Source organism: Salvelinus sp. IW2-2015, linkage group LG24 (genome assembly GCF_002910315.2).
Source record: "Salvelinus sp. IW2-2015 linkage group LG24, ASM291031v2, whole genome shotgun sequence".
Taxonomy (NCBI): domain Eukaryota; kingdom Metazoa; phylum Chordata; class Actinopteri; order Salmoniformes; family Salmonidae; genus Salvelinus; species Salvelinus sp. IW2-2015.
The window spans coordinates 7889006-7913953 of NC_036864.1; the positions used below are offsets into that span (position 1 = coordinate 7889006).

The 24948-nt window shown below is 44.7% G+C and overlaps 1 protein-coding gene across 1 annotated transcript in view; it reads right to left on the minus strand.

Moving 5' to 3' along the window:
* The window catches only part of LOC111951269 (cadherin-like and PC-esterase domain-containing protein 1), a 102711-nt gene that overhangs the window by 34568 nt on the left and 43195 nt on the right, over positions 1 to 24948 (minus strand). The window contains 12 exon segments of the mRNA XM_070434718.1: positions 3117 to 3264; positions 3733 to 3887; positions 5696 to 5800; positions 5952 to 6116; positions 7786 to 7861; positions 7959 to 8060; positions 9280 to 9283; positions 9388 to 9572; positions 9721 to 9805; positions 11934 to 12015; positions 12654 to 12751; positions 20426 to 20603. Of these exon segments, the coding sequence (XP_070290819.1) occupies positions 3117 to 3264; positions 3733 to 3887; positions 5696 to 5800; positions 5952 to 6116; positions 7786 to 7861; positions 7959 to 8060; positions 9280 to 9283; positions 9388 to 9572; positions 9721 to 9805; positions 11934 to 12015; positions 12654 to 12751; positions 20426 to 20603 (1383 nt within the window).

Consider the following 24948-nt stretch of genomic DNA (forward strand, 5'->3'; position numbering starts at 1 on the left):
ATATAAATAACACGTACACACACACACACCACACACACACACACACACACACACACACACACACACACACACACACACACACACACACCACACACACACAACACACACACACACACACACACTGAGCATGCATGTTTTAGATAACATCTTTGTTTCTTTTGCTCCTTCTGATGGTTAAATGTGAACAGTATTCTGAATATCTTTGGGCTCAGACACACAATGGCGTTTGCTGGCCGAGAGTACTTAACCTCTGAACGTAATTAGAGTGCGCTCCAATTTTGCATGTACAGTCGCATGGAACTACAGAGGGTGGTCCCTAAAACACAGCGCGCTGAACGATCGGCAGATGAACGCTAGGTCCACGTACGGTGTGACGTGTGCTAGACTTTTATCTGTGTATAATCTGTTCTCTCTCTCCCTGTGGTGTGATCAGAGCGTTGTGTGAACCCACCTCAGGCAACTGTACCACAGACCCCTCTGACCTCAGCCCCCCTTCAGTCCCTGGGTTGAAGGACTACCCGTCTTGCTGGAGGTCCCCTTTGACGTAGGTTGGACCCTACGCCCTCCGCCTGAGCCACATCGCCCAGCGCTGTCACCATACAACCTGGTGGATCGAGACAGAGGACCTAAGGTGAGACCCTCCGCATGACCCTTTCACCTGTGAAGTCACAAGCTGGCTTTCTAATGTAAGGGCTGGCTCACATTCGACTAGAGATGGTAGTGTTAGCAGTCTTATAGTATGTTGATCCAAGTTTTACTTGAGTCCCGAAGCATCTTTAATGCCCACTGGCCTTCGACAGGGACTTACTAAGCTCGGGAGTCCGCTAGATGCTGCACCCCCTTACTACATTGTCACTAGTACTTACACCTGCCCAGCTTCAGGTCCTATATATGACTGTAAGTGTCTATACCGATCTGGAATTCTGGGAATGTGTGTTTTCAGGTTCGGTGTTTTTGGTGTCCAGGGGGTTTCATGTCATTCTGAGTTTACCTCTGTGTGATTTAGTAGAACTCTGTTTTCTATATTGTGTCTGCAGCTCCGCTTATTATCCACATTCAAAGGGATTAAAGTTAAAGACATTCACACCAAAACACACACACACACAATAATGTAATGGGAGGATAAAATGTTAATACACATAGAGGAATGTTCATAACAAAGTCCACACGTGTTGAGCACAAGCCCAGAGAATGCTCTCTTCCTGTGGAGGCAATTGACTCTGGTGTGTGCCAACCTCAAGCAGTTTGCACATTCAGGGGGCACAGTATAGGGCCACCTACCCACCCAAATGAATATTTTACCTCGAACACTGCAGCAGCTTAATATTTTACCTCGAACACTGCAGCAGAAGCAAGCTCCTTCTCTGCTCTTGTTTGCGTGAGGCTACATCAAGTTTCCCAGGGAAGCTGTGAAGCGAGGGTGAAGCTGTGAACCCAGCTGTAGCCAATTGCATGATTGTGTTCATGAGTCTGTTATTACAGAATGTGAAACAATGTTGTGTATCTTACCTATTGCTAACTATTGCATGATTGTGTTCATGAGGTGTATGTTTACTGCTTTCATTAAATCATGTATGGCAAAAAATATTGTTATGGCCTAAAATACATGTTGATCATATGGGCAGAATATTGTAGCCTAGGCCTATTTAAATTCGTTAATATGGGTATATAAAGTGTGGTGCCTTGAAAGCGCCTCAGCTATAGCATTTGTTTGTCTGAAATGGTACAGTATGGCTTTTTAAATGCCGCCACTAAACCTTCTCTGGAGATAGTTTCAAGCGCCACTGAACGGCCATACTTGTCGGTAGGGGAATGCCGCTTCTGAAGCGGGGCTAAAGTCCATCACTAGGCAACCAAAACTGTCAATCAAATTGCCTCGAGCTCCCTGCAAGCAGCCTGCCTCTCTGCTGACTGCGCGCAGACCACTCACTCATAAAAAGTACTTTGAAATTCGTTAAATACAATGACTTTTAGCGGAAAGAAAACACATATACCCTACCATTATTCTGCCATACCAAGCAAAAAGGCAGTAACTGCTCATTTGGTCGAAAATTTGTTAATGTAATTTTTTATACATTAAAATACATGCTTAATTAATCATGTGGACACGTATACTCCCTCTATTGTATTGCGTTTGGGAGAAAATGGGGGTCATATTAGGAGTAACTGCATAAAGTTACTGTGAAACTAAGGTAAATAAAAGCAATTTTTCTCAGTGCCACGATATGCTAGGTTGAGCAATATTGTTGTCAGGCAAACAATACCGAACATTGTATGCCCGAGGAAAATTGTACTGCCTGAAAAGGTACAGATACTTCTGATGCGGCACTGTTTTTTTTATATTGTCTGAAAGGTTATAAATTGTTGCGATCGACCCGTTACTGTAAAGGCGTCATATGTATGAAAATTGTTCGGTTAACTTGGAGATAATGCCGTCGGTGAGGGTTATGCGACAAGTATTTATTTGCGGTCTGTTGTTCCAGTTTGTTGGTGTAGCTTTCATGCGCCGGGATATCTTTTCCACGTGCAGAGCATAACTTCGGATTCCATTGCTTTGTCCTGCTCCTCTGAGAATATGAATAATGAGGGTAGCGGTGAAAGATTATTTTAAGCAGAATATTTGGATTATTAGCATAAGAAAGAATTGCAATTCGATTGCTGGACTGTCATAGCCATCCATCCAATCTTTTTTTAATTGAAATGTCGGCCTTTTACGAGATACATTTTTTCTGCATTAAACTGAACAAAATTAGTTATGCTATAACCTACAGATAACATTCTGCTCATATGAACACATTTATTTTAGGCCATATAAAGAAAAGCTATGCATGATGTAATGGCAAGGATCAAACAGAAACATTGTTTCACATTCTTTAATAAAAGACGCGAACAGAAATAGGCTATATAGCTGGCTTAACAGTTTCCCTGACAAATAGGCCTATAAGGAAACTAGATGTATATCGACAACGTTGAGTGAGCGAGAGGGTCTGTGCTCTGTGTAGTACCTTCCACAAACAGTTTTGCTCTGCAAAAAGACATGTAAGCCTCCCAGTGTGGAGCTCTGGTGAACTCAGAGCGTCACATTTCCAACCATTGAGATATACAGCATTCTAATTCCAATCCATTTCTATGCATCCTGTTGGTGAGGTGCTCCAGAGCCAACCAATTAGCCGACACCTGAGCAGCGCCTCACCTCTGTCTCCAGGGAGGTCCTGGGAGCCTGAGTGTTGGTCCCACCCGGTCTGTGTCTCTGCCTCGTTGGTCCTATGGGAAACATGGAAGACTGTCATTATTTAGAAAAAAAATGTCCCATTGGAACAGGGAATAATGGGAACATCCACTCAGTCATTCTGAGGACTTTCCTTGCAATAAAAAAAACAAGAGTGATGACAGACTTTAAGCCCTCTAATAAAATTACCTTTGTGTATTTCAAGCACATTCACAGTCTCACACAAACCAACTACACAAATATGGATATAGTAAAAACACATATGGTGACACACATCACACACACACACACACACAACACACACACACACACACACACACACACACACACAACACACACACACACACACACCACACACACACACAACACACACACAACACACACACACAACACAATCTTCCTGGCCTGCGTCAACATTCCAATTGGTTCCCTTCTGGCCTATACGAGGTCCAGAGGTGATTATCAACACTTGTCAACACGTGTGTGCGCACGCTTGTGCTCACCTGTAAGTCTGGTTCCTCTGCTCTGTATAATGAGAACAGATTCTGTCCAACAATGCTGAGAAATGTCGCCCACTCCCAGACTCCTCTGCTCTAGGGAACGATCGAAACAGAAAGTCTTGGATAGGAGAGCGCTGCGGAGAAGCTGCGGGATAAAGCTGGATATAGACAGGTTTTCAGTTACTGGGAATACAGACACTCTAAATAACATGATTACAATCTTGAACCACTGAAAGTGTTCTGTAGCATTGACTACATTATGCTTTACAATTAATCTGGTTATATTCTATACAGTGCATTCCGAAAGGTCTCAGACCCCTTCTCCACATTTTATTACGTTACAGCCTTATTCCAAAATGGATTAAATCAATGTTTCCCCTCATCAATCTACACACAATACCCCATAATGACAAAGCGAAAACAGGTTTTTAGAAATGTTTGCAAATGTATTACAAATAAAAAACTGAAAAACCTTATTTACATAAGTATTTAGACCCTTTGCTATGAGACTCAAAATTGAGCTCAGGTGCATCCTGTTTTCATTGATCATCCTTGAGATGTTTCTACAACTTGATTGGAGTCCACCTGTGGTAAATTCAATTGATTGGACATGATTTGGAAAGGCACACACAGATGTCTATATAAGGTCCCACAGTTACCAGTGCATATCAGAGCAAAAACCAAGCCATGAACTCGAAGGAATTGTCCGTAGAGTTCCGAGACAGGATTGTGTCGAGGCACAGATCTGGGGAAGGGTACCAAAACATGTCTGCATCATTGAAGGTCTTCAAGAACACAGTGGCCTACACCATTCTTTAATGGAATAAGTTTTGAACCACCAAGACTCTTCCTAGAGCTGGACACCTGGCTAAACTGAGCAATCAGGGGAGAAGTGCCTTGGTCAGGGAGGTGACCAAGAACCCGATGGTCACTCTGACAGAACTCCGGAGTTCCTCTGTGGAGATGGGAGAACCTTCCAGAAGGACAACCATCTCTGCAGCACTCCACCAATCAGGCCTTTATGGTAGTGGCTAGACGGAAGCCACTCCTCAGTAAAAGGCACATGACAGCCCGCTTGGAGTTTGCCAAAAGGCACCTAACGGACTCAGACCATGAGAAATAAGATTCTCTGTTCTGATGAAACAAAAATTGAACTCTTTGGCCTGAATGACAAGCGTTACATCTGGAGGAAACCAGGCACCGCTCATCACCTGGCCAATACCATCCCTACGGTGAAGCATGGTGGTGGCAGCATCATGCTGTGGAGATGTTTTTCAGCGGCAGGGACTGGGAGACTCGTCAGGATCGAGGGAAAGATGAACAAAGCAAAGTACAGAGAGATCCTCGATGAAAACCTGCTCCAGAGCGCTTAGGACCTCAGACTGGGGCGAAGATTTACCTTCTAACAGGACAACAACCCTTCCAACAGGACCGTACGCACACAGCCAAGACAACACAGGACTGGCTTTGGGACAAGTCTCTGAATGTCATTTGATTGGCCCAGCCAGAGTGCGGACTTGAACACGATCAAACATCTCTGGAAAGACCAGAAAATAGCTGTGCAGCGACGCTCCCCATCCAACCTGACAGAGCTTGAGAGGATCTGCAGAGAAGAATGGGAGAAACTCCCCAAATACAGGTGTGGCAAGCTGGTAGCGTCATACCCAAGAAGACTCGAGGCTTTAATCGCTGCCAAAGGTGCTTCAACAAAGTACCGAGTAAAGGGTCTGAATACTTATGTAAATGTGATATTTCAGTTTTAAATGTTTAATACATTTGCACAAATTTCTAAAAACCTGTTTTTGCTTTGTCATTATGGGGTATTGTGTGTAGATTGATGAGGGGAAAAAACTATTTAATCAATTTTCGAATAAGGCTGTAACATAACAAAATGTTGAAAAAGTGAAGGGGTCTGAATACTTTCCGAATGCACTGTAACAGAGACTAATGTGGAATAGAGGTTTACCAGTTCAAATGGCCCTGGTGTCCTCAGCTGACGGAGGAACTGGAGGAGGAGGAGAGTCTGGTGTTCTGGCAGACAGAGACCGTATGTCCCCCCACAGCCACCATACTGACCAGAAACACACAAAACAAATTGTGAAGGTTAATGGAATTACGATATCCATAAAACTTTCTCTCTGAAATTGTCATGTTAAAAGGAGTCCATCGTCGTTGCCCTCATAGTATTGTGTGCTTTATTAAGTTAAACAGTTGTTTAGTACCCTCTGTCCATCGTCTGTCTCAGTGTGTGAAGGGCTCTTCAGACTGGCCTGTCCACTGTGTGCTGGGAGCAGGAAGAGAAGAGCATCTTCCAGGATGAACTCTTTTGTGATCTGTCCGTCAAACACTGGGTCCCTCAGCCCATCAAAGTGCAGGTCAGTCTCAACCTTTCAGACAGAGATTAAGGGAAACTTTTAGCAATGGCTTTCATTATTAAAGGGACTGTACTGAAAGTAAGCATGTTCTGCCACCTAGTGGATATATGAGTTATCTTAATACTGTAGGAAACGTATAAATGGGTGACAACACAATGACCTGCTCCCTTCCCTCTACCCTGACTCACACTTAGAGGTCTGAACGTATTGGAGAGGTGTAAGCACTGAGGGGAATTCAAGGAAGGAATTAGTCACATTAAACCAAGACATGTTGGTCTTCCTAAGATGAGTACATGGAACAGGCTATACAGCCTACAGAAGGAAATATCATCATGTGTATTGGTGGCTCGGGTTATAAGAGTGGAACCAATGGACACCATGTTTGGAATCTGGAAAAAGGGGAAGGAATCTTTGGGTCAAACCAATTACAACACTTCAAGGGAGGCCCTTTAAGTGTAATGGTTTTTATAACTGTGACTAGTTGTATCACTCAGCAGTGTGCATGCATGGGTATGTGTGTGTGTGAGTGCACATGTGTGTTTGTATGCAGCCCACATGTATGCAGCACAACAGCTAAAATACTGACTCTCTCTTCTCTGCTCAACTCTGAAGTTACACTACATGATCAAACGTATGTGGACACCTGCCCTGAGGTCAGGGCTTTGTGCATGCCAGTCAAGTTCTTCCACACCGATCTCAACAAACCATTTCTGTATGGACCTCGCTTTGGGCACATTGTCATGCTGAAACAGGAAAGGGCCTTCCCCAAACCGTTGCCACAAAGTTAGAAGCACAGAATCGTCTAGAATGTCATTGTATGCTGTAGCGTTAAGATTTCACTTCACTGGAACTAAGGGGCCTAACCCAAACCATGAAAAGCAGCCCCAGGCCATTATTCCTCCGCCACCAAACTTTACAGTTGGCACTATACATTGGGGCATGTAGCGTTCTCCTGGCATCCGCCAAACCCAGATTCGTTCTTAGGATTGCCAGATGGTAAAGCGTGATTCATCACTCCAATGGCGGCGAGCTTTACACCACCCAGCCAACGTGGTAAACTTAGGCTTGTGTGCTTCTGCTCGGCCATGGAAACCCATTTCATGAAGCTCCTGACAAACAGTTATTGTGCTGACGTTGTTTCCAGAGGCCGTTTGGAACTCAGTAGCGAGTGTCGCAAATGAGGACAGATGATTTTTACGCGCTACGCGCTTCAGCACTTCGGCGGCCCCGTTCTGTGAGCTTGTGTGACTTACCACTTCGCGGCTGAGCCGTTGTTGCTCTTAAAAGTTTCCACTTCACAATAACAGCACTTACAGTTGACTGGGGCAGCTCTAGCAGGGCAGACATTGGACGAACTGACTTGTTGGAAAGCTGGCATCCTATGACGGTGCCAAATTGAAAGTCACTGAGCTCTTCAGTAAGGCCATTCTACTGCCAATGTTTGTCTATGGAGATTGCATGGCGGTGTGCTCAACCTGTCAGAAACGTGTGTGGCTGAAATACCCGAATCCACTCATTTGAAGGGGTGTCCATGTACCTTTTTATATATTTTGTATGTTGCTGTCTTTGAATGTTGCTAGTATCACAGTCTTATGGCGCCACCTAGTGACTACTCTAAAAAAACATCAGTAGAGAGCGGCTACAGTAGCAACGTGCCGACCCAGCAATAACCCCCTCTTACCTTCACTATGACAGGTAGAAGGGAACCACTGAACTGAAGAGTGAATGTCATCAGCTGGAAACACAGGAGACACCACCTACAGGAGAAACAGTCACATAGACTAGTGACAAATCAGAATGACGCACAGAGATTAATAATTGAACAGCCGTGAGGTTGATCCGCGGCTGGCTAACCTGTGCCGAGAGCTAGGCTCCTCATTGGTCAATGCTGCCGCCCTCAACACCTGACCTATGACCTCCTTCACCTGGTCCAATGCCTCGTGGGACGCAACAGGGCTTGAGCTGAGAGAGGGAGATGAAGAGAAGGAGAAGGCGAGGGTGAAAAAAAGAAAGACAGAAAGAGAGAGAGAGAAAAAGAGAAAAAGCGATAGAGAAAGAGAGAGGGGGGATAAAGAAGATAGAAAAGTTTTGTCAGTGTTAAAAAAGTCTGAAGAAGTTAAAGTCTGTACCCAGCAGAGTTGGATAGATTCCAACTTAATTATAACACCTCAATATCAGTCAAGGCAATAACTGATTCGCGCTCTTATGGAGAGATTCCATGTAAATGTAATATTTAAAAGGAATTGATCACTTGCTACGCAATGCTGCGGCAAAATAAACACGTAATACTCTGTTCCAACAGGTGGCGGTAATTGTCCACATTCACTAATCCACAACCCCAGCTTTGAGATGACAGAAGAAAACGCCAACCACTCTCACTCTCAGTCCCATCACATATTACATCTAATAGATCTAATCAGGTTAGATTACATTTCATCTGACAGAGACAGATTTCATTTGAGATAATCCCAATAGGGTGCCAGTGAGTGACGGTTGGACAGGGTTGGGAATCAGGCATTACAGTGCTCAAATCCGAAGCATGTGGTGTGGTTGGCTAGTCCACAACAACACATGCACTGGCATACACACACGCACGCATGAACAAACACACACACTGAACAATATTAACAGGGCCTTTTAAAAAGGTACTGGGAGTCTCCGGAGACAACAACATCATAAGGGCAGTAGGATCAGGACGTTCAGATCTCCAGATATTTGGCATGGTTTTGGTCATCTGGTGACGCAGCTAGTGTGCGTTTCAGAGACACGTAAGAGACGTCAACGAGAGGTTAACTAGTCAGAAGAGATATGAGATTGGATAAGAGTCGGTAGTACAGCCTCCCGGGTTGTGGACAGGTGTCTTTTATACTGATAACAAGTTCAAACAGGTGCCATTAATACAGGTAACGAGTGGAGGACAGAGGGGCCTCTTAAAGAAGAAGTTACAGGTCTGTGAGAGCCAGAAATCTTGCTTGTTTGTAGGTGACCAAATACTTATTTTCCAACATAATTTGCAAATAAATTCATAAAAAATCCTACAATGTGATTTTCTGGATATTTTTTTTCTCATTTTGTCTGTCATAGTTGAAGTGTACCTATGATGAAAATTACAGGCCTCTCATCTTTTTAAGTGGGAGAACTTGCACAATTGGTGGCTGACTAAATACTTTTTTGCCCCACTGTATATATATATATATATATATATATATATATATATATATATATATATATATATATATCACATTGAATATAATGCATCTATAACCCCAGATACCTGGTGAACAGATTAGATTGAATAGGGTCCTCAGTACCTGTGTGGTGTGGCTGTCCGTGTCTTCGCTTGTCCTGACCAGGCCCGTGTGATGAAGAAAGGCTGTGAGCGGCGTTACCGAGGTGACCAGGACATAAACTGTCACCGTGGCAACGAGACCAGGACTCACCAAATGAAGTGTGGTGATAGCTGGGTTCCTAAGAGAAGGGAAAACAACAACAACGATAACATTAGCTCAAAAAATCAAACCCATTTATTTCAACGAGCGAATAGAGACACTTGATCATAATTGAGCTGTAAGTTTCGACTAAGGTAAACGTGTTGTTACTGGCAGAGTTGACTGACCAATCACCCTGTGCCACATCACGAACATCTCCCAGCTTGATGCGGGGCGATCCACAGGCAGATGGATTTATGCGTAATGCCAGCCCTGAAACAAAACACGGTAACAGAGAAACACACACACAAGTGATGACAGACATTAATCTGTACCTAGTGATGACAGAGATGGTTGAATTTAGCATCTATTCTAGACTGTCACGAGGGGTTGACATCAGGGCCGTTATCCGAGGTGGAGTAAAGCAGTTTATTTTTGCTGAGTTTGCATCCCTTGTGCTGGTTATGAGTTATGAAATAGCAGAGCAGCTGTGTGTGTGTCCTTGCCTAATAAGTGTCAACCCCTATACATGCTTCACGTTGCATATCAACAGCCCACTGGGCACAGTCAATTCAACGTCGAATCCACGTTGGTTCAACGTCATTTCATTGAAATGACCTGGAAACAACGTTGATTCAACCAGTGTTTGCCCAGTGAGAGGGAGTGAGAGCGTGTTGTCATTCTCTGGCACTGTACTGCTAATGAAATTCTCCACCGGTGGAAATGTGTAGAGAGAGGCTGTGTGCTCTAAGGCCCAAATCACTATCAGTYCTGGGCTTGATCCCAACTCCTCTCCCATCCCCCGACTCAAATCACTGGCCAGAGAAGGATGAACAAAGCACTCAAATTCAAATCCGTTCTACTGGTAATCCACATCCCTCACATATGATATCTGAATCACAATCTAACGTCCAATATTTCCAAGTTCTAATGGAGCTAGACTAAATCTGAAAGACGGAGAAAACCAAACCACACAACACTGTATTCCCTGAAACCACACAACACTGTATTCCCTGAAACCACACAACACTGTATTCCCTGAAACCACACAACACTGTATCCCTGAAAACCACACAACACTGTATTCCCTGAAACCACACAACACTGTTTTCCCTGAAACCACACAACACTGTATTCCCTGAAACCACACAACACTGTATTCCCTGAAACCACACAGCACTGTATTCCCTGAAACCACACAACACTGTATTCCCTGAAACCACACAAAACCCTGAATTAGGCCCAAACCAGGAAACAGACCCCCTGCCCCTCCTCTCCTCCTGTAGCTGGAACACGGCAGTGATTGTTGGTTGTGCCTGCGTCAGTCAGATTCACTCTGCCTTTTGTAAGATAAATTATGTTCTGAAACAAAGGGTGGGCAGAGACCTGGGTCCTGGTCTAAGTAAGAGGGGTGTGGGCGGTCTAAAAGACCTGAAGAGGGGCTGTGAGGGGGTCTGCAGGACTTCAAGGTGAAAGAGGGCAATTGAGGAGGAGACACTAGCCTTCAACTGGGACTGCACCAATGTCAACATTTGTGTTGGAGACGAGCCAAAAAGGAAGGACAATATTGTTCTAGAAGTGGGAGACAATCTGTTCTGTACAGGGAAGAGACCTCTAAACAAAGAGTAAAGAGGTAGAGGAGAACACACAGAGGGCCCTCAGTTCCTATCTAAGTAAAGCCCACTGGTTGTCATTATCTTCCTTCTGAGATATAATGAAGATAAGTGCCCTTGACGCCAACCCAAAATATATATTTTTGCCCAAAGCCCCTCTCTCTCTCACTCACTCAATCCATCATCTTTATTTTCATGTGGTTCGAACGGAGGACGAATATAAGCAGAAATGCATTGGGTCATTATTAAGAATCTCTGAACCGATCATTACTGTGATTATAAAAGTGCTTTCTTTATTTAGGTCTTCTCAGAAAGCCGAGTTATAGAGAGAGAGCATGTATGAAAGCCCTGCAACCCATTGAACAAAATAAACCACGTATCTTCTCCAAAATTCATCTTCAGCTAATCATCTATGGTTTCCACGGATACAACTTTAAAAGTACTCTAAGTACTTCAATTTATACAAGTTTATTCAATTTATACAAGTTATACAAGTCTAATTACGTACGGGTCATTTCCATAAAAACGCATCTGTATTTAAACGTCTGCTAGCAACGGCCCAAATCTCTACTTTAAGGAACTCAAAGAGCTCGCCTGAAAACTAAAGGTTGTCTGGAAACAGGTGATGACTCACCTAGGTCGTGTTCATTAGGGTACACAACAGAAAATGTTTTCAACGTTTCTTATTGGACAAGTCTCCCCCGTTTCAGTCAGTTTTCTTCAGTTTGGTGCATAATGAACACGGCCCAGATCTCGTGTATCACTCAGCGCTCCACCTGTAGACTCACCTGCTAGCCGGCTGTCTGTCTGGAAGCGACAGAGCCCGTCCACATCAGAGAAGGCACCCACCAGCCCAGGTATCATGTTGACCTGAGTAGATGACAGATTGGATCCAAAAGGCAACGAATTAAAGTTATTGGACTTGTTTGAAGTTGAGGCAAGAGGACAGCCAGGTCCCAGATCTGTTTGTGCTGTCTTGCCGGCTCCTATAGACCATAGTACTAGCAACAAACAGACCTGGGACCAGGCTAAGGATGGTCCTATGCGGTCTGATGTTATGGGATGTTAGTGTTATAGGAGGGTGTGTAAAGGAGAGAGGGAGAAGGGAATGTGATGTTTGTTGTTGGAGTTTACTGTGTGTTTTCCTGTCGTGTTTGAACTGAGATCCACCATCTCAGGACAGAGCCATTTTCACTGAATTCTTTCTTGGAAGCTGGCTTCCAAAAATATTAGTCCCGGCTTCCAAAGATATTTTCTAGAAGAATCTCTGGGTGGATCTGATAACACATGGATATTAGAAAGAAACTGGGGGTCGTTAGGGGATCAGGCTTCACTGCTGGGGTTTGAGGAGACAGTGTTACACCAATATGAAAAGTACACAACCATCATACCCATGTCGGTCAACATTCTGACATGGGGTAACATTCCCACATAGGTCACCAAYGTTCCCGTATGAAACGACCTTCCAGTTGAGCATTCCCGTACAGTGTGTGTGTAGCTGGTCTCACCCTCTGATGGGGCTGCAGATGGGAGAAGGACACTCTCCTCAGACAACTCTTCTCCGAACCGCTCAGACACACCAACACACTCCACTCCACACTGCCACCTGGGAGTGAGGGAGAGGGGGAAAGCAGAGGGAACGAATAAGAGATCAGTAAGCATCTTGTACAAATAAATGAAGCTTTAAACCATACCAAATACGGTGCTCCAACTGTGTGTGAGAGAGAGAGGAGAGAGAGAGAGAGAGAGAGAGAGAGAGAGAGAGAGAGAGAGAGAGAGGGAGAGAGAGAGAGAGAGAGAGAGAGAGAGGAGAGAGAGAGAGAGAAATAGACAGAGAGAAATAGGCAGAGAGAGGCAGAGAGAGGCAGAGAGAAAAGGAAATAACAGAAATCGAGAGAGAGAGAGAGAGAGCGAGAGAGAGAGAGAACACATCTGGTAGCGATTGTACAGACGGTATTTGGAGAGGAGAGGAAACGTGGTGGTGCTTTTGGCCAGAACCATGGCTGTTTTGGTCTCAGTGTTCTGAAGCATTGAGAATGGGAGGAAGTGACTTAACAGCTATTATGGCAGCCTAGAGATGAATGGATAGCAAGAACTTAAACCTTTGTGTGTGTGTGTGTGTGTGTGTGTGTGTGTGTGTGTGTGTGTGTGTGTGGTGTGTGTGTGTGTGTGTTGTTGTGTGTGTGTGTGTGTGTGTGTGGTGTGTTGTGTGTGGTGTGTGTGTGTGTGTGTGTGTGTGTGTGTGTATATATATATACATATACACACACCTACCTCTGTGTCTGTATACAGAGAGAGATTAAGTGTGTGTAGTGTTCTTTGTAACCTATAATCATTGCTTTCAAGTCCTGCAACAGCTCCCATATGTTTGAGTTGACCCTGATACTGCCAACACACACACACACACACACCACACACACACACACACACACACACACACACACACACACACACACACACACACCACACCACACACACACACACACACACACACAAACACACACACACACACACACACACAAACACACACACACACACACACACACACACACACACACACACACACAAAACCTGGAATTTAGTGATTTTAGGGGCAAGCGACCATTTGGCCTTCAAGAGGTGCTCAATCTGCTAGGGCACCAAGGCCATGTGCTTGGGCACGCACCAAGGCCATGTGCTTGGGCACAAAGGCCATCTGCTTGGGCACCTAGGCCATCTGCTAGGGCACCTAGGCCATCTGCTAGGGCACCTAGGCCATCTGCTAGGGCACCAAGGCCATCTGCTAGGGCACCTAGGCCATCTGCTAGGGCACCAAGGCCATCTGCTAGGGCACCAGGCCATTAACCAAAATAGCCAATGACATTTATTTAAAAAAGTGTATAATTAGCCTACATGTGTAGGTGATAGCCTTAGGCTATCGCCTGTCATGTCCAGATTGATGCTGACATGAGGGAGGCACCTGAAAATGTAACCATACTGTAAATGAGCCTTAATTATATATTTATATATATGAGTGGAGGCTCCTCAGAGGATGATGGGGAGGACCAACCTCCTCAGTGAAATTTCATAAAAATAAAAATAGTAAAACATTAAAAGAGTCATCATTTGCAGGTAAAACTATACTAAATATATTAATATGTCACCAAATAATTGATTAAAATACACTGTTTTGCAATGAAGGTGTACAAGTAACTTCAGCAGCAATGTCTGGGGTAGCACCATGGTGTAGCCGGAAGAGAGCTAGCTTCCATCCTCCTCTGGCTACATTGACTTCAATACAAAACCTAGGAGGCTCGTAAGCCTCACCCCCTTCCATAGACATACATGGTAATTATGACCACTTCCGGAGGACGTCCTCCAACCAATCAAAGCTTTTGCAGTATGAACTGACATGTTGTCCATTCAATCATAGGATTAGGATCAGAGAATGAACATAGTGTGTTGCATTGGGATTGTGCCACAGAGCATTACGGGGGTTTCATGTGTTGAGAAGCTTGGTGACATTGTTGGATAGAGATTGAGAGTGAAGAGTGATAGTTGAGCATTTTTTTKATATTATTCAATTCAAATTAGTTTTTTCAAATTACAGGAGACGGAGGAGGTATATTATTAAAAAAATTCTTGGTTTTAGAACTTTATTTTTGTGTCCAGTTAGTGCAATTTATTTAAATTTGCCTTGCTAACTTTAGTAGCAAGTAGCAGTAGCTAGCTAGCTAGCAGCATGAGCGTGCAGTTTTCTCTGCCAGAATGAATAACGCTAAAAAAATGTTGTGGACTTTTTGTTGAAGAACTCCTTTCATTCTCTATGGTACACGGAAAAGGTGAGACTTAAAACCGAGGGTGGACCTCTGATCAGTTTCATGAAGAAGGATGAAAAGGTGAGGATGTTCAATATCAATTGGTATCAAAAGTATAGCTGGTTAACAGGGAGCCTTTCATCAAGCCACCTGCTGGCCCTGCCTGTATTGCTGGCCCTGCCTGTATTGCTGGCCCTGCCTGTATTGCTGGCCCTGCCTGTATTGCTGGCCCTGCCTGTATTGCTGNTGGCCCTGCCTGTATTGCTGGCCCTGCCTGTATTGCTGGCCCTGCCTGTATTGCTGGCCCTGCCTGTATTGCTGGCCCTGCCTGTATTGCTGGCCTTGCCTGTATTGCTGGCCTTGCCTGATTTTGGAAAGTCTGAGCCTTGGTCGAAACAGTGACCTGAAGAACATCGATCGTTCAGCTAAACAGCAAAACATAAGCAGGTAGCATATAAATGCCCATATCAGACTCAAGTTTCTGGGAAAAAGCCGCATCGATGTAATGGACATATTCATACTGTGCAACACAACGGGAAAGTAAGAAGAAACAGGGATGTATCACTGCAATTTTGGGCATGTAAGAATGAGCTTTTAGGGGACACGACGAGAGGGAAACTACAAGGAGCTTGCAGAGGTAATACCACGTTATGATGTGTTACTTACTGAACATGTGGAACTTTCTACTGTCTTTGCTTGGATGTCGAAATCAATTCAGAATGATTTGATAGCTTCCATCGCATCATCCATTTAAAGTGAGATTAAAAGAGAGGTGGACGCAGTGCTGTTTTTTGCATGGCAAATGGACGAAACCACAGACATCAGCTGTCGTTCGCAGTTGTTAGTTACCGTCAGGTATGTGGATGTTCAGGGCTTTAATCAGGAACGTATCTTGGGCTACTTTGATCTGTCAAGTTGGCGAGATGCGCAGTCTGTGTTTGACTTTGTGAATTCTTTGATGTCTGAGTTCTTGGAGAAACTTGATATCCAAACCTATGAAGGTGCTGCTGTAATGGCTTCTGACTTAAACGGCCTACAGGCAAACCGGCTCAATTTAATTCAGAGTCAGAGCACCAAGTTCATTCCCAAAGTTAAGGCTGGATGTGCATGCTTGCCAGAAAACGCACCAACATGTTGGAATTTCACTTCTAGAATTGTAAAAAGCTATGCGCAACTGAAGGACACATTCACCCATATCACAGAGCACCCTACCATGGATGATGATACTGTGTCATGTGCAGATGGGTTCAAGGCAAAGCTGGAAGATGTTGATTTTTTTTTTTTTTTACTTCTAACTTTTGAGGAGATATTTGCTCTCACAGATGTTGTGTTTGACATAGTGCAGCAGAAAGCCATGGATGTAGCCTACTGTAAGAGAATAATAGAGAATCTGTCAAGAAGAATGGAGGAGCACAAGTCTGATGTAGCATTCAGTGCCATATATGAGAAGGCAGCAAGCATGACAGGGGATCCAGAGATCATGCACAGGAGGAAGCGTCGGCAGGACACTCAGGATGTAAGGCACACCTACAAGTCACTGTATGACTCAATTCATGATCACATCAAGTCTCAGATAGCACAGAGGTACAAAAGCCTGGACATCATGTGATTCCTGGAGTTGTTAGATGGTAGTACATTTGATTCATTCAAGAGAAAATTTGGTGCTGCCATAGAGTTACATTAGAAGTGCCCATCCAAGAAGGCTCAAGGTCATTGGCCACAGATAAAATGACGTAAAATCACGATATATGTACCATAGCTCTGATTGGATTGATCATGTCACCATCATACTTTCAAAATCTTAGCTAGCAGTCAATATCATGAAACAAGTTGACAACCTACTGGCAAATCCTTTTCAATCCTTGTCAAATGAAGATAAATAATGAAGAGAAATTATATATAAAACGGATCGGTGATCATCGGCTATTGGACATATACATTACACAACAAGTTGGAAATCGCAAATTCAACAATGAGTGGTTTGGAAGGAATCAGTGGCTAACTGCAAGCATTCAAAGCAATCACTAGTCTGATATTCACTGGAGTGTGTGTGTGGTCCAAGTCTGGGTTTAAGGGTCTCTTTTTCAAGCTTAAAAGGATAAACATTCAACATTGGCCATGCTGTCAATCTAGCATGATTTCTGCCGCGCTCAAAACAACTGGAAACTTGGAACTGAGAAATCTTAGACTTCAAGACACAAGACAAAAAAACTAGCTCCGAGTGGGAAAATGCGTTTTGAATGGTCATCAAACTCCGAATTCTAAGTCAGAAACTCGGGCCTCTTTCTAGAGCTCCGACCTGAAGATCACCCACGTCATGATTCAACCTTGTTTTTTTCCGAGTTCCCAGTTGTCTTGAAAGCACCATAAATCCAGAGAATGCCACACTTTGATGACAAAAAATGTGTCACAAAGGGCCGCCTTGCCATCTTCCTGTTCAAGTGAGCACAGCACAACAACGTGAGTCCAAAATTATTTCTTGTATGCTGCTGCATGAATGATGTAATATGCCAGGGACATATACATAATGTAGCTAAGAAAGTAATACTAAGTGTATGTTGTGTAATAAGCTGTTAGTAGCCCATGTGCCTAACTCTAATAATTTGCTCCTTTTTCCCCTCATAACTTAGTCTACTGTTCTGACTTGCTGGTGCACATTTAGCCTATAGCCTGTTTTAGAAAAATGTCATCATCAAATATTGTAAAAGCTTTCATTGTCTGCTTATGCCCCCTTTATTTATCCTACGGTTCTGACTTGGTGAACAGGGAGAATACTGTAAGAACGGCCCATGTTCTGAATTCTGTTGCTGTACATTTCTAAAGTGCTGAACAAATAGTTATATTAACTACATCCGTCCTAGCTCGCTCATTAATGTCTTAATCGAAATTACGGATTGCCTCGTCGTCCCCTTATACCATAGTTTGTGCATCTCAATTGTCAGTAGAAAGCAATTTTTTTTAAGCAAGTCAGCCATATCAGCTATGTTTTTTTAAAAGGCAGTACATTTTGTTGAATGAACTGTTTCGCTGCCAGACAAGGCTCCGCTGATAGCCAGGTGTAGTAGTGGTAAGGTGTTGCGACTGGTGTAGGGACAGCTTTAGGTAGGCCCTAACAGTTTGTGGTCACCATTTGACAACGTTATAGTGCAATTAATGTATTGTTTAGTGTTGTGTAGTGGCTTTGCTGGCATGCATCGAAAACATTTTGGGGGGAGTTTGCCCCACCAAGATGCACATGCTAAAATCGCCACTGCCAATGTAATATGTCAACTTTTGGACTATGGGGGATAGTAGATTGACATCGGGTAGTGTTTTTGCTGTTGTTTAGGCCTACTCATCTTGTTGGCTGACGAAAAGTAACATCTTCAATATGCGCCTCAGCCATGGCCGCCGATGCCATCGGGGAATTGAAGCCCTGACACACAAGCACGCACAGTCTGCTGGGAGACTGAAAAGGCCCTCAGAGAAAACAACAACAGTAACAGTAAAAGCCAATCTCTGTCTCTCTGTTTTGGTTGGTTTGAGTAAACAGGAAATGATTGGCTCCCTCTAATCTGATGCATTCGACCCAATAACAGACTAATACAATTAGAGCTCATCAAATTAAAGATCTGGACTCGTTCTTCCAGGAACCCTACCCTTTCATTCCAGTACGCTCCAGTTTTTAAGCCCTGATGTAGATCGGACAAATCCATTATATGGGAGACTGGGCTGGAATATTCTGTCACACACGTAGCATACCGTGGCAATGACACAGGCAGTGTCCCAATATTGTTAAATTGCCCCATTCCTTGTCTCCTTTATAAGCAAAGGGAAAGGCATATCCCAATACTCTTAAACATTCCCCATTCCTTGTCTCCTCTTTCCATCATAAATACGCACACGTGCAAGGACTGACTATGACGCTTTTATAGGACACTTTTAGGACACAGTCCTAAAGACATTTACCAGGCCCATGCTATTCAGTTTCTGGGCTGGTAAAGTCATTAAGGGTGTTGCTGTTTACCTAACGACCTGCTGGGTTCTTTGATCAGGGTGACCAGAGCAAAAGTGTGGTCTACAGGCTGACCTGTCAATCATCACACTGATGGGGTGAGTGACAGCTGGGCGTTCTGACACACAGAGCCTGACCCCTGAGACCTGGCGATACTCTCCTCTTGATAGTAAACCACAGGAGACACACACACACACACACACACACACACACACACACACACACACACACACACACACACACCACACACACACACACACACACACACACACACACACACACACACACACACACACCCACACACACACACACACACACACACACACACACAGCTAATCCTTGGGACTATCCTTACTAGTAGAGCAGTGATTTATGACTCTGAATGACAAGGGTAGTTTAAACATCTGGTCTCCTATAAGTGTCCCCTCTCTATCGCTCTCTCCCCCTCTGCCTTCCAGCTGAACTATTCACATGGCACTTCTGTGCTGAGCACCAAGGATTTTCCAGTAGCATCCTTCAATGGGTCACTGGAAAAACATTCTCCTTTTCCTACTCCATACACACTCACACAGAGGGAGAGATTACAGAGAAAGTAATGAAATAAGGCAAGAAGGAAATTTGGCCTTATTCCTCACAGTCTTTTTCTGCAATAAATCAACCTTATTTTGGCTGACTGGGATGGGTGTGTATAGTCGAAGGCGGTGTCGGCAGAAGGGAGGATAGTGAGCCCTACAAACAGCTCCACCCTCCAGGACAGTAAACCCAGCAGGGGGTGCAGACCAGGCCCTACAGACCAGGCTTTATAGCTGTTAACCCTTTAACCTCTTCCCACCCACCTGCCTGGCCAGAGCAGCAGGCCTTTCTCACACACACACCTCTGTTAACCCTTCTCTAATGCCTGTCTGTACGTCATCAGTGACTGGAATACGGCCATGCGCGTGTGTGTGTGTATGCGCGCAAGTCACTTGCCTGGGGACAAATAGCTAGTGAATGAAACCATTGTGTGTATACTTCCTTTCTCCTCACTTGACGAGGTGAAGCACATGTACATGAAATAAGTGAATAATTGTTTGTGTATGTGTGCAGGCACAGACTGTACCATACAGCATTCTTATGTTATTTATCTATTTATCTATCAGCTTCTACCTCTCTGGGACCTTTTCCACCCATTCCTTGCCTCTCATCCCTCTCCACGATCCCTCCCTCGCTCTCTGCTTCTCTCCGCCCATCCTTCCTCCCCCACTCCCTCCGTCTTAACTGTAAAACCTGCTCACCTCTCTTTATCTTACCCTGATCTCTCCATCCTGCATCTCTCTTTATCCTTCTTCCCCTCTTTCCTCCCTCTCCTCCCTATTTTCTTCCACCTTCTCTCTCACCACTCTCGCTCACTGCTGTCTTTTCTCAGTGTTAGCTGATGCTGTTGAAAAACCTTTCCCTTCACCCTCCATCTCTCTGTCCTTCTCTCCATCCCTCCCTCCCTCCATCTCACCGCTGTTGTGTCTCAGGGCGGTGTTGGTCTCGGCGTATCGGGACAGGCTGACCTCGTAGCCTCGCTGCTCCAGGATCCGCTGGAACAGTTGGACCTCCGTATCCGCGGCTACGTGCTGACCCGTCAACACCACGGCTTGTGTGACCCACCCAGCCTGGTTCTGATTGGACCCCTTGACCTGAGGAAGAGGAGGGAAAGATGAATGTCAACATCAACACATAGAGAGGTCACTCCAACCACCAACAACATTGCTGTATATTTATAAGTAATACAAACAAAGACCGTACAGACAGTCCATGAAGCCAAGACTGATCATTTCCTGGCAATTCATATGGAACTTTTTCTAATTTCAATCCTATTTGTATTACCGGCACTTAAACAATGCCACCATAAACGATTGAAATGGGCATCAAAACAGTGAACAGAACAGCCCTAGAGCACTAGGGAGTAGAGCCTGAGCCAAACAAGCTTAAACCCTTAGCGAGCGAGAGAGAAACCAGTTGTGAAGGGTTAGGCTGACAGAGACACATGAAAGCTCTGTAGCTGCTCAGCTCGCTCTGTTTACACAACTCTGGGCTGGATACGCTGGATAAGGATAGCAGCAGGATCAAACTGTCATGGCTGGGGCAGGGGTGAAGGTAGGGAGGGGAGATGGAGGGTAGGAGAGAGGGAGAAAAAGTTAATCTCCTTTGGTAAGGAGAGGGAGGGCAGTTTTCACTATATCATTTCTGAAGTAGAAGGACTTTTCTTTCAGAACTGTTCATCCCTCCCTCTCCGTTGCCTGCTCATTCATTTGTATCTCTATCAATTCTCTTCCTCTCTCTTATCCCTTGCTCCTTTTCATTTGATCTCTCTCTCCAGTCTTTCTATCTCTCTTGCTCTCCATTTGTCCCCCCCGCTCTCTCTCTCTTCTCCCTTTAAATCACTCGCTCCAGTCTCTCTCTCTCCATACCATTCCTGTCCAGTCTCTCTATTTTCTCTCTTTCGTTCCTCTCGTTCTTCCGAGGCCTGTGGTGGCGTGGCCTGTAAACGTTTCCATCTGGGAGCTGCAGGACACATCAGAGGGAATGTCACAAGACCCCCATAACTACAACCAGTCTCTCTCTCTCTCCCCTCCCATCCCCCTCAAACCAGCTCCGCAGAATCCTTTCCACCCTCCAATACACCCACACCCACTCTCTCCACCCTCCAATACATACACACCCACACCCCCTCCTCTCTCCACCCTCCAATACACACGCTCCCTCCTCCATCCTCTCTTCCCCCAGATACTAATCTCAAACATGCAATTATTCCACAGTGCTCATCCTGCTGCCTCCCTGCCTGCCAATCCACCATGGCCCAGTTCAGACACAAACATTATTATTTCATTAGGAGATTCCCCAAATTGGGATCCTAGGCCTAGAACTCTTTTTGTCTTCTTTCATTTTTCTTCCTCTCCCTCGCTCCCTTTCTCCCTGAGTAATAACAAATACACTCCATCACCCCTCTCCTCTCTTCTTCCTCCAGCAAGGAAGGAGCGAGTTTACAGTTGGCCCATAACACAGAGTGAAATATTAGAATAATATTACCTTGATAAGCGGGGAATCGAATCAAGGTGTTTATACAACAGAGGCAATCCTCTGAGCAGCGYACCTTCAATATAATCTGTAGCCGAGAGGGACTCATAGTAAACCCACTCATAAACAGTTTATTTGGCAGAGTGAGGGAGAACCACTGCTGGGGAAATKATGTTTGTATTGATTATACTGTTTTGGTATACACAGCACACAGCCGYGAGCTCAGGTTTACCGAGGAAATTGCTTCCACTTTTTCATTTGGTAACTGATTTGATGAGCAAAGGAGTTTGCATCAATGCTGCATAATGCCTCTTTGCACGTACAGAAATAGTGTGGTGAATACAGCCGATTTATGATGTATTCATAGTTTAGTTTAGCAATGGTTAACAAACTATTTACTAATGGTTTATAATGAGTTAACAAGCAGCCCTTAAACTGAAGAGTTCTCCATGTTTTCTAAAACGACCTAATCTGCCAGTGCTGACATCACCAACGAGAAAAAAAATACGGACCGCGCCCATCGTCCCCATGACGACCCTGTGACAGACAGTGGAGCCCCTCTAGCTGTCAGAGGGGCAGTAGCATTGAGTGTACAGTATCTGGTATGTGTTCTGCTGATACTGAATCCCAGTATCCCACATTTAGTCGTATATTAATAGACCTGCTATCTTTAACAGTCCTGGCTGACTGGGCCCGACCTATGGTTCTTCCCAACAGGTCACTCTCTCTGGTCCTTCCACCCCATGGCAACCCCCTGGCCATAGCTGCGGGAAGTAGGGGTGCTGAGGGTGCTGCAGCACCCCYTGAAAAATCWGAATWAAAAAAAATGTGGCACCAAAATGTACAGCAACCCCTCCCTCAAACTACTTCTAGTGGCTATGCCCCTGGCACTCCCCTGGCAACCGCTCTGATGCTAGCAGACATATGGTTACGATAAACATCTTCACCTTAACCCCTCACTCCAGTCCAGATGAAGACCCATACACACAGTACGTGAACACACTACCTAACCAATTGTGACACTAAACTTGACCCCAAACCACAAGACTTCAACATCGTCCACATCCTCCCCCCAAATACATGACTCAATACAGTTTATTGGCTTGATTATGACGTACAGCCAGGTTGTGCCCCACATTCTCTGCCWCCACTGCTGAAATATGAACGCAACAGAGTGATGTGATGTCACAGCAGTTTTTTTGGATGGTCACATGTGAACTGGGTGGTGCTCTGCTCTGGGTTGGTTTCCAGACACAGATCTCTACAGTTTCTACAACACACCATTTCTAAGCAAAACAAGACAGATGTATCACTTTAACCCCAACCTTCTACCACAATAGTAGCTACACTGACACTGTTAGTAAATATGGGGAAAGACAGCTTTCAATGGACTGAGAGTACTACAATATTTACGAGTGACTCACATGATCTCAGCAGCCCATACAAATCAAAGCGTTTCCATACGACCGTGAAAAGTCAACCCACATAAATCTACCCTGGGTTCACTTCACATACCACATCCAGTGTGTGATAGCTAGCCCTCTGAGGTGGGTCTGTTAACCGTGCCCTATAATGACCATGTTTCCCTCCATCTGTGGAGAGAAGGAGGAATGCAGGGGGTTAATGGGCCTTGCACTCGTTTAGAAGGAAAATACATGTGTGAAAGTTTAGCTGTCTAGGGAGAGGGAGGAGAGAGAGAGGGAGAGAGGAAGAGAGGGAGAGATGGGGAATTAGGGGACAGGAGGGTGAGCCAAAAGGAGAAAGGCCTGTTTGTGTGAGACTGCAGGAGAGTCTGGAGAGGCCGAGGCTGGCTGTATAAGTCCTGGTTCTGGCCCTGTCTGTGTGTTAGTATTCATCTGGGTCTGGAAGGCCTGTTTGGTCATGCACTACCATGCTGCATCTCTCCTTGGTTACTGGTGAAGGATCTGCCAAGGAGGCTTCTGTTCTCTACTTCTCTCATTTATTCTCACAGTCATTCTCTCCCTGCCTCCATTTCTCATCCCTCACTCTTTTCTTCCTCCACTCCCTCTGACCCTCTGTCAAAATATCCATCTGAGCCCTTCATTGCCCCATCTTTCTGGCTCTCTTTCCCACTCTCTCCTTCCATCCCTAACCTTCTCGCTCGGTGACAGGATGTGGCTTAGTCTTACCACTGGCTCCATGGGTAGAGTTCAGTGTGTCTGAGAGGCCCAGGGTTATAAATACTCCCATCTCAGCCATGCACACAGAGACAGACAGAGAAACAGATATACAGCCCACTGGCAATATATAGACACCCATTCCATGACTCATATCACCCAGTCACATCCAAGGCCAAACACCCATATTGAGGGGGTCTGCAAAACGCATATCGCCCTATCCCATATAAGTCACATTCAGTACATCGAGTAAGACATCTTGTTCTAAGTTGAGAGCAGTCAAAACAAATCAGAAAGTCATCATTCAATCACAACAAATGTGCATTTTACATGCGCAAATATGTAGTTAAACATAACAGAAAGCTACATGCATAATGACTCAATGTACCCATTTGAAATATGTATCCAGAGGCAACTTGAGCATACTTCCTTATAACCACATACCCTTACAAACAATACCTCCTATGCTGTACTCACAGGTGAAATACCTACCCGAGAAGACATTAACCCATATCAAATATAAACATAGACCTACACATTGGCTGGCTACTAAACATCCAATTCCATAGAGTAGTGAAGCATGCAAGGATCAGACCTTTACAATACAGACCTCAGACAAGAACTATGGGTACACWTTGGGGACATACTGTACATGCTCTTAAAACTGCCCTACTGTACTGTAAAGTAATGCACACATCAGACAGGTGGGGTGAGCTGTCTAAAATCATCTCCAGAATTCCAAGTATTTGTCTCCATCTTTCCTCAGTACAGTAATATGGTGCAGGTGTCTCCATCCTTCCTCAGTACAGTAATATGGTGCAGGTGT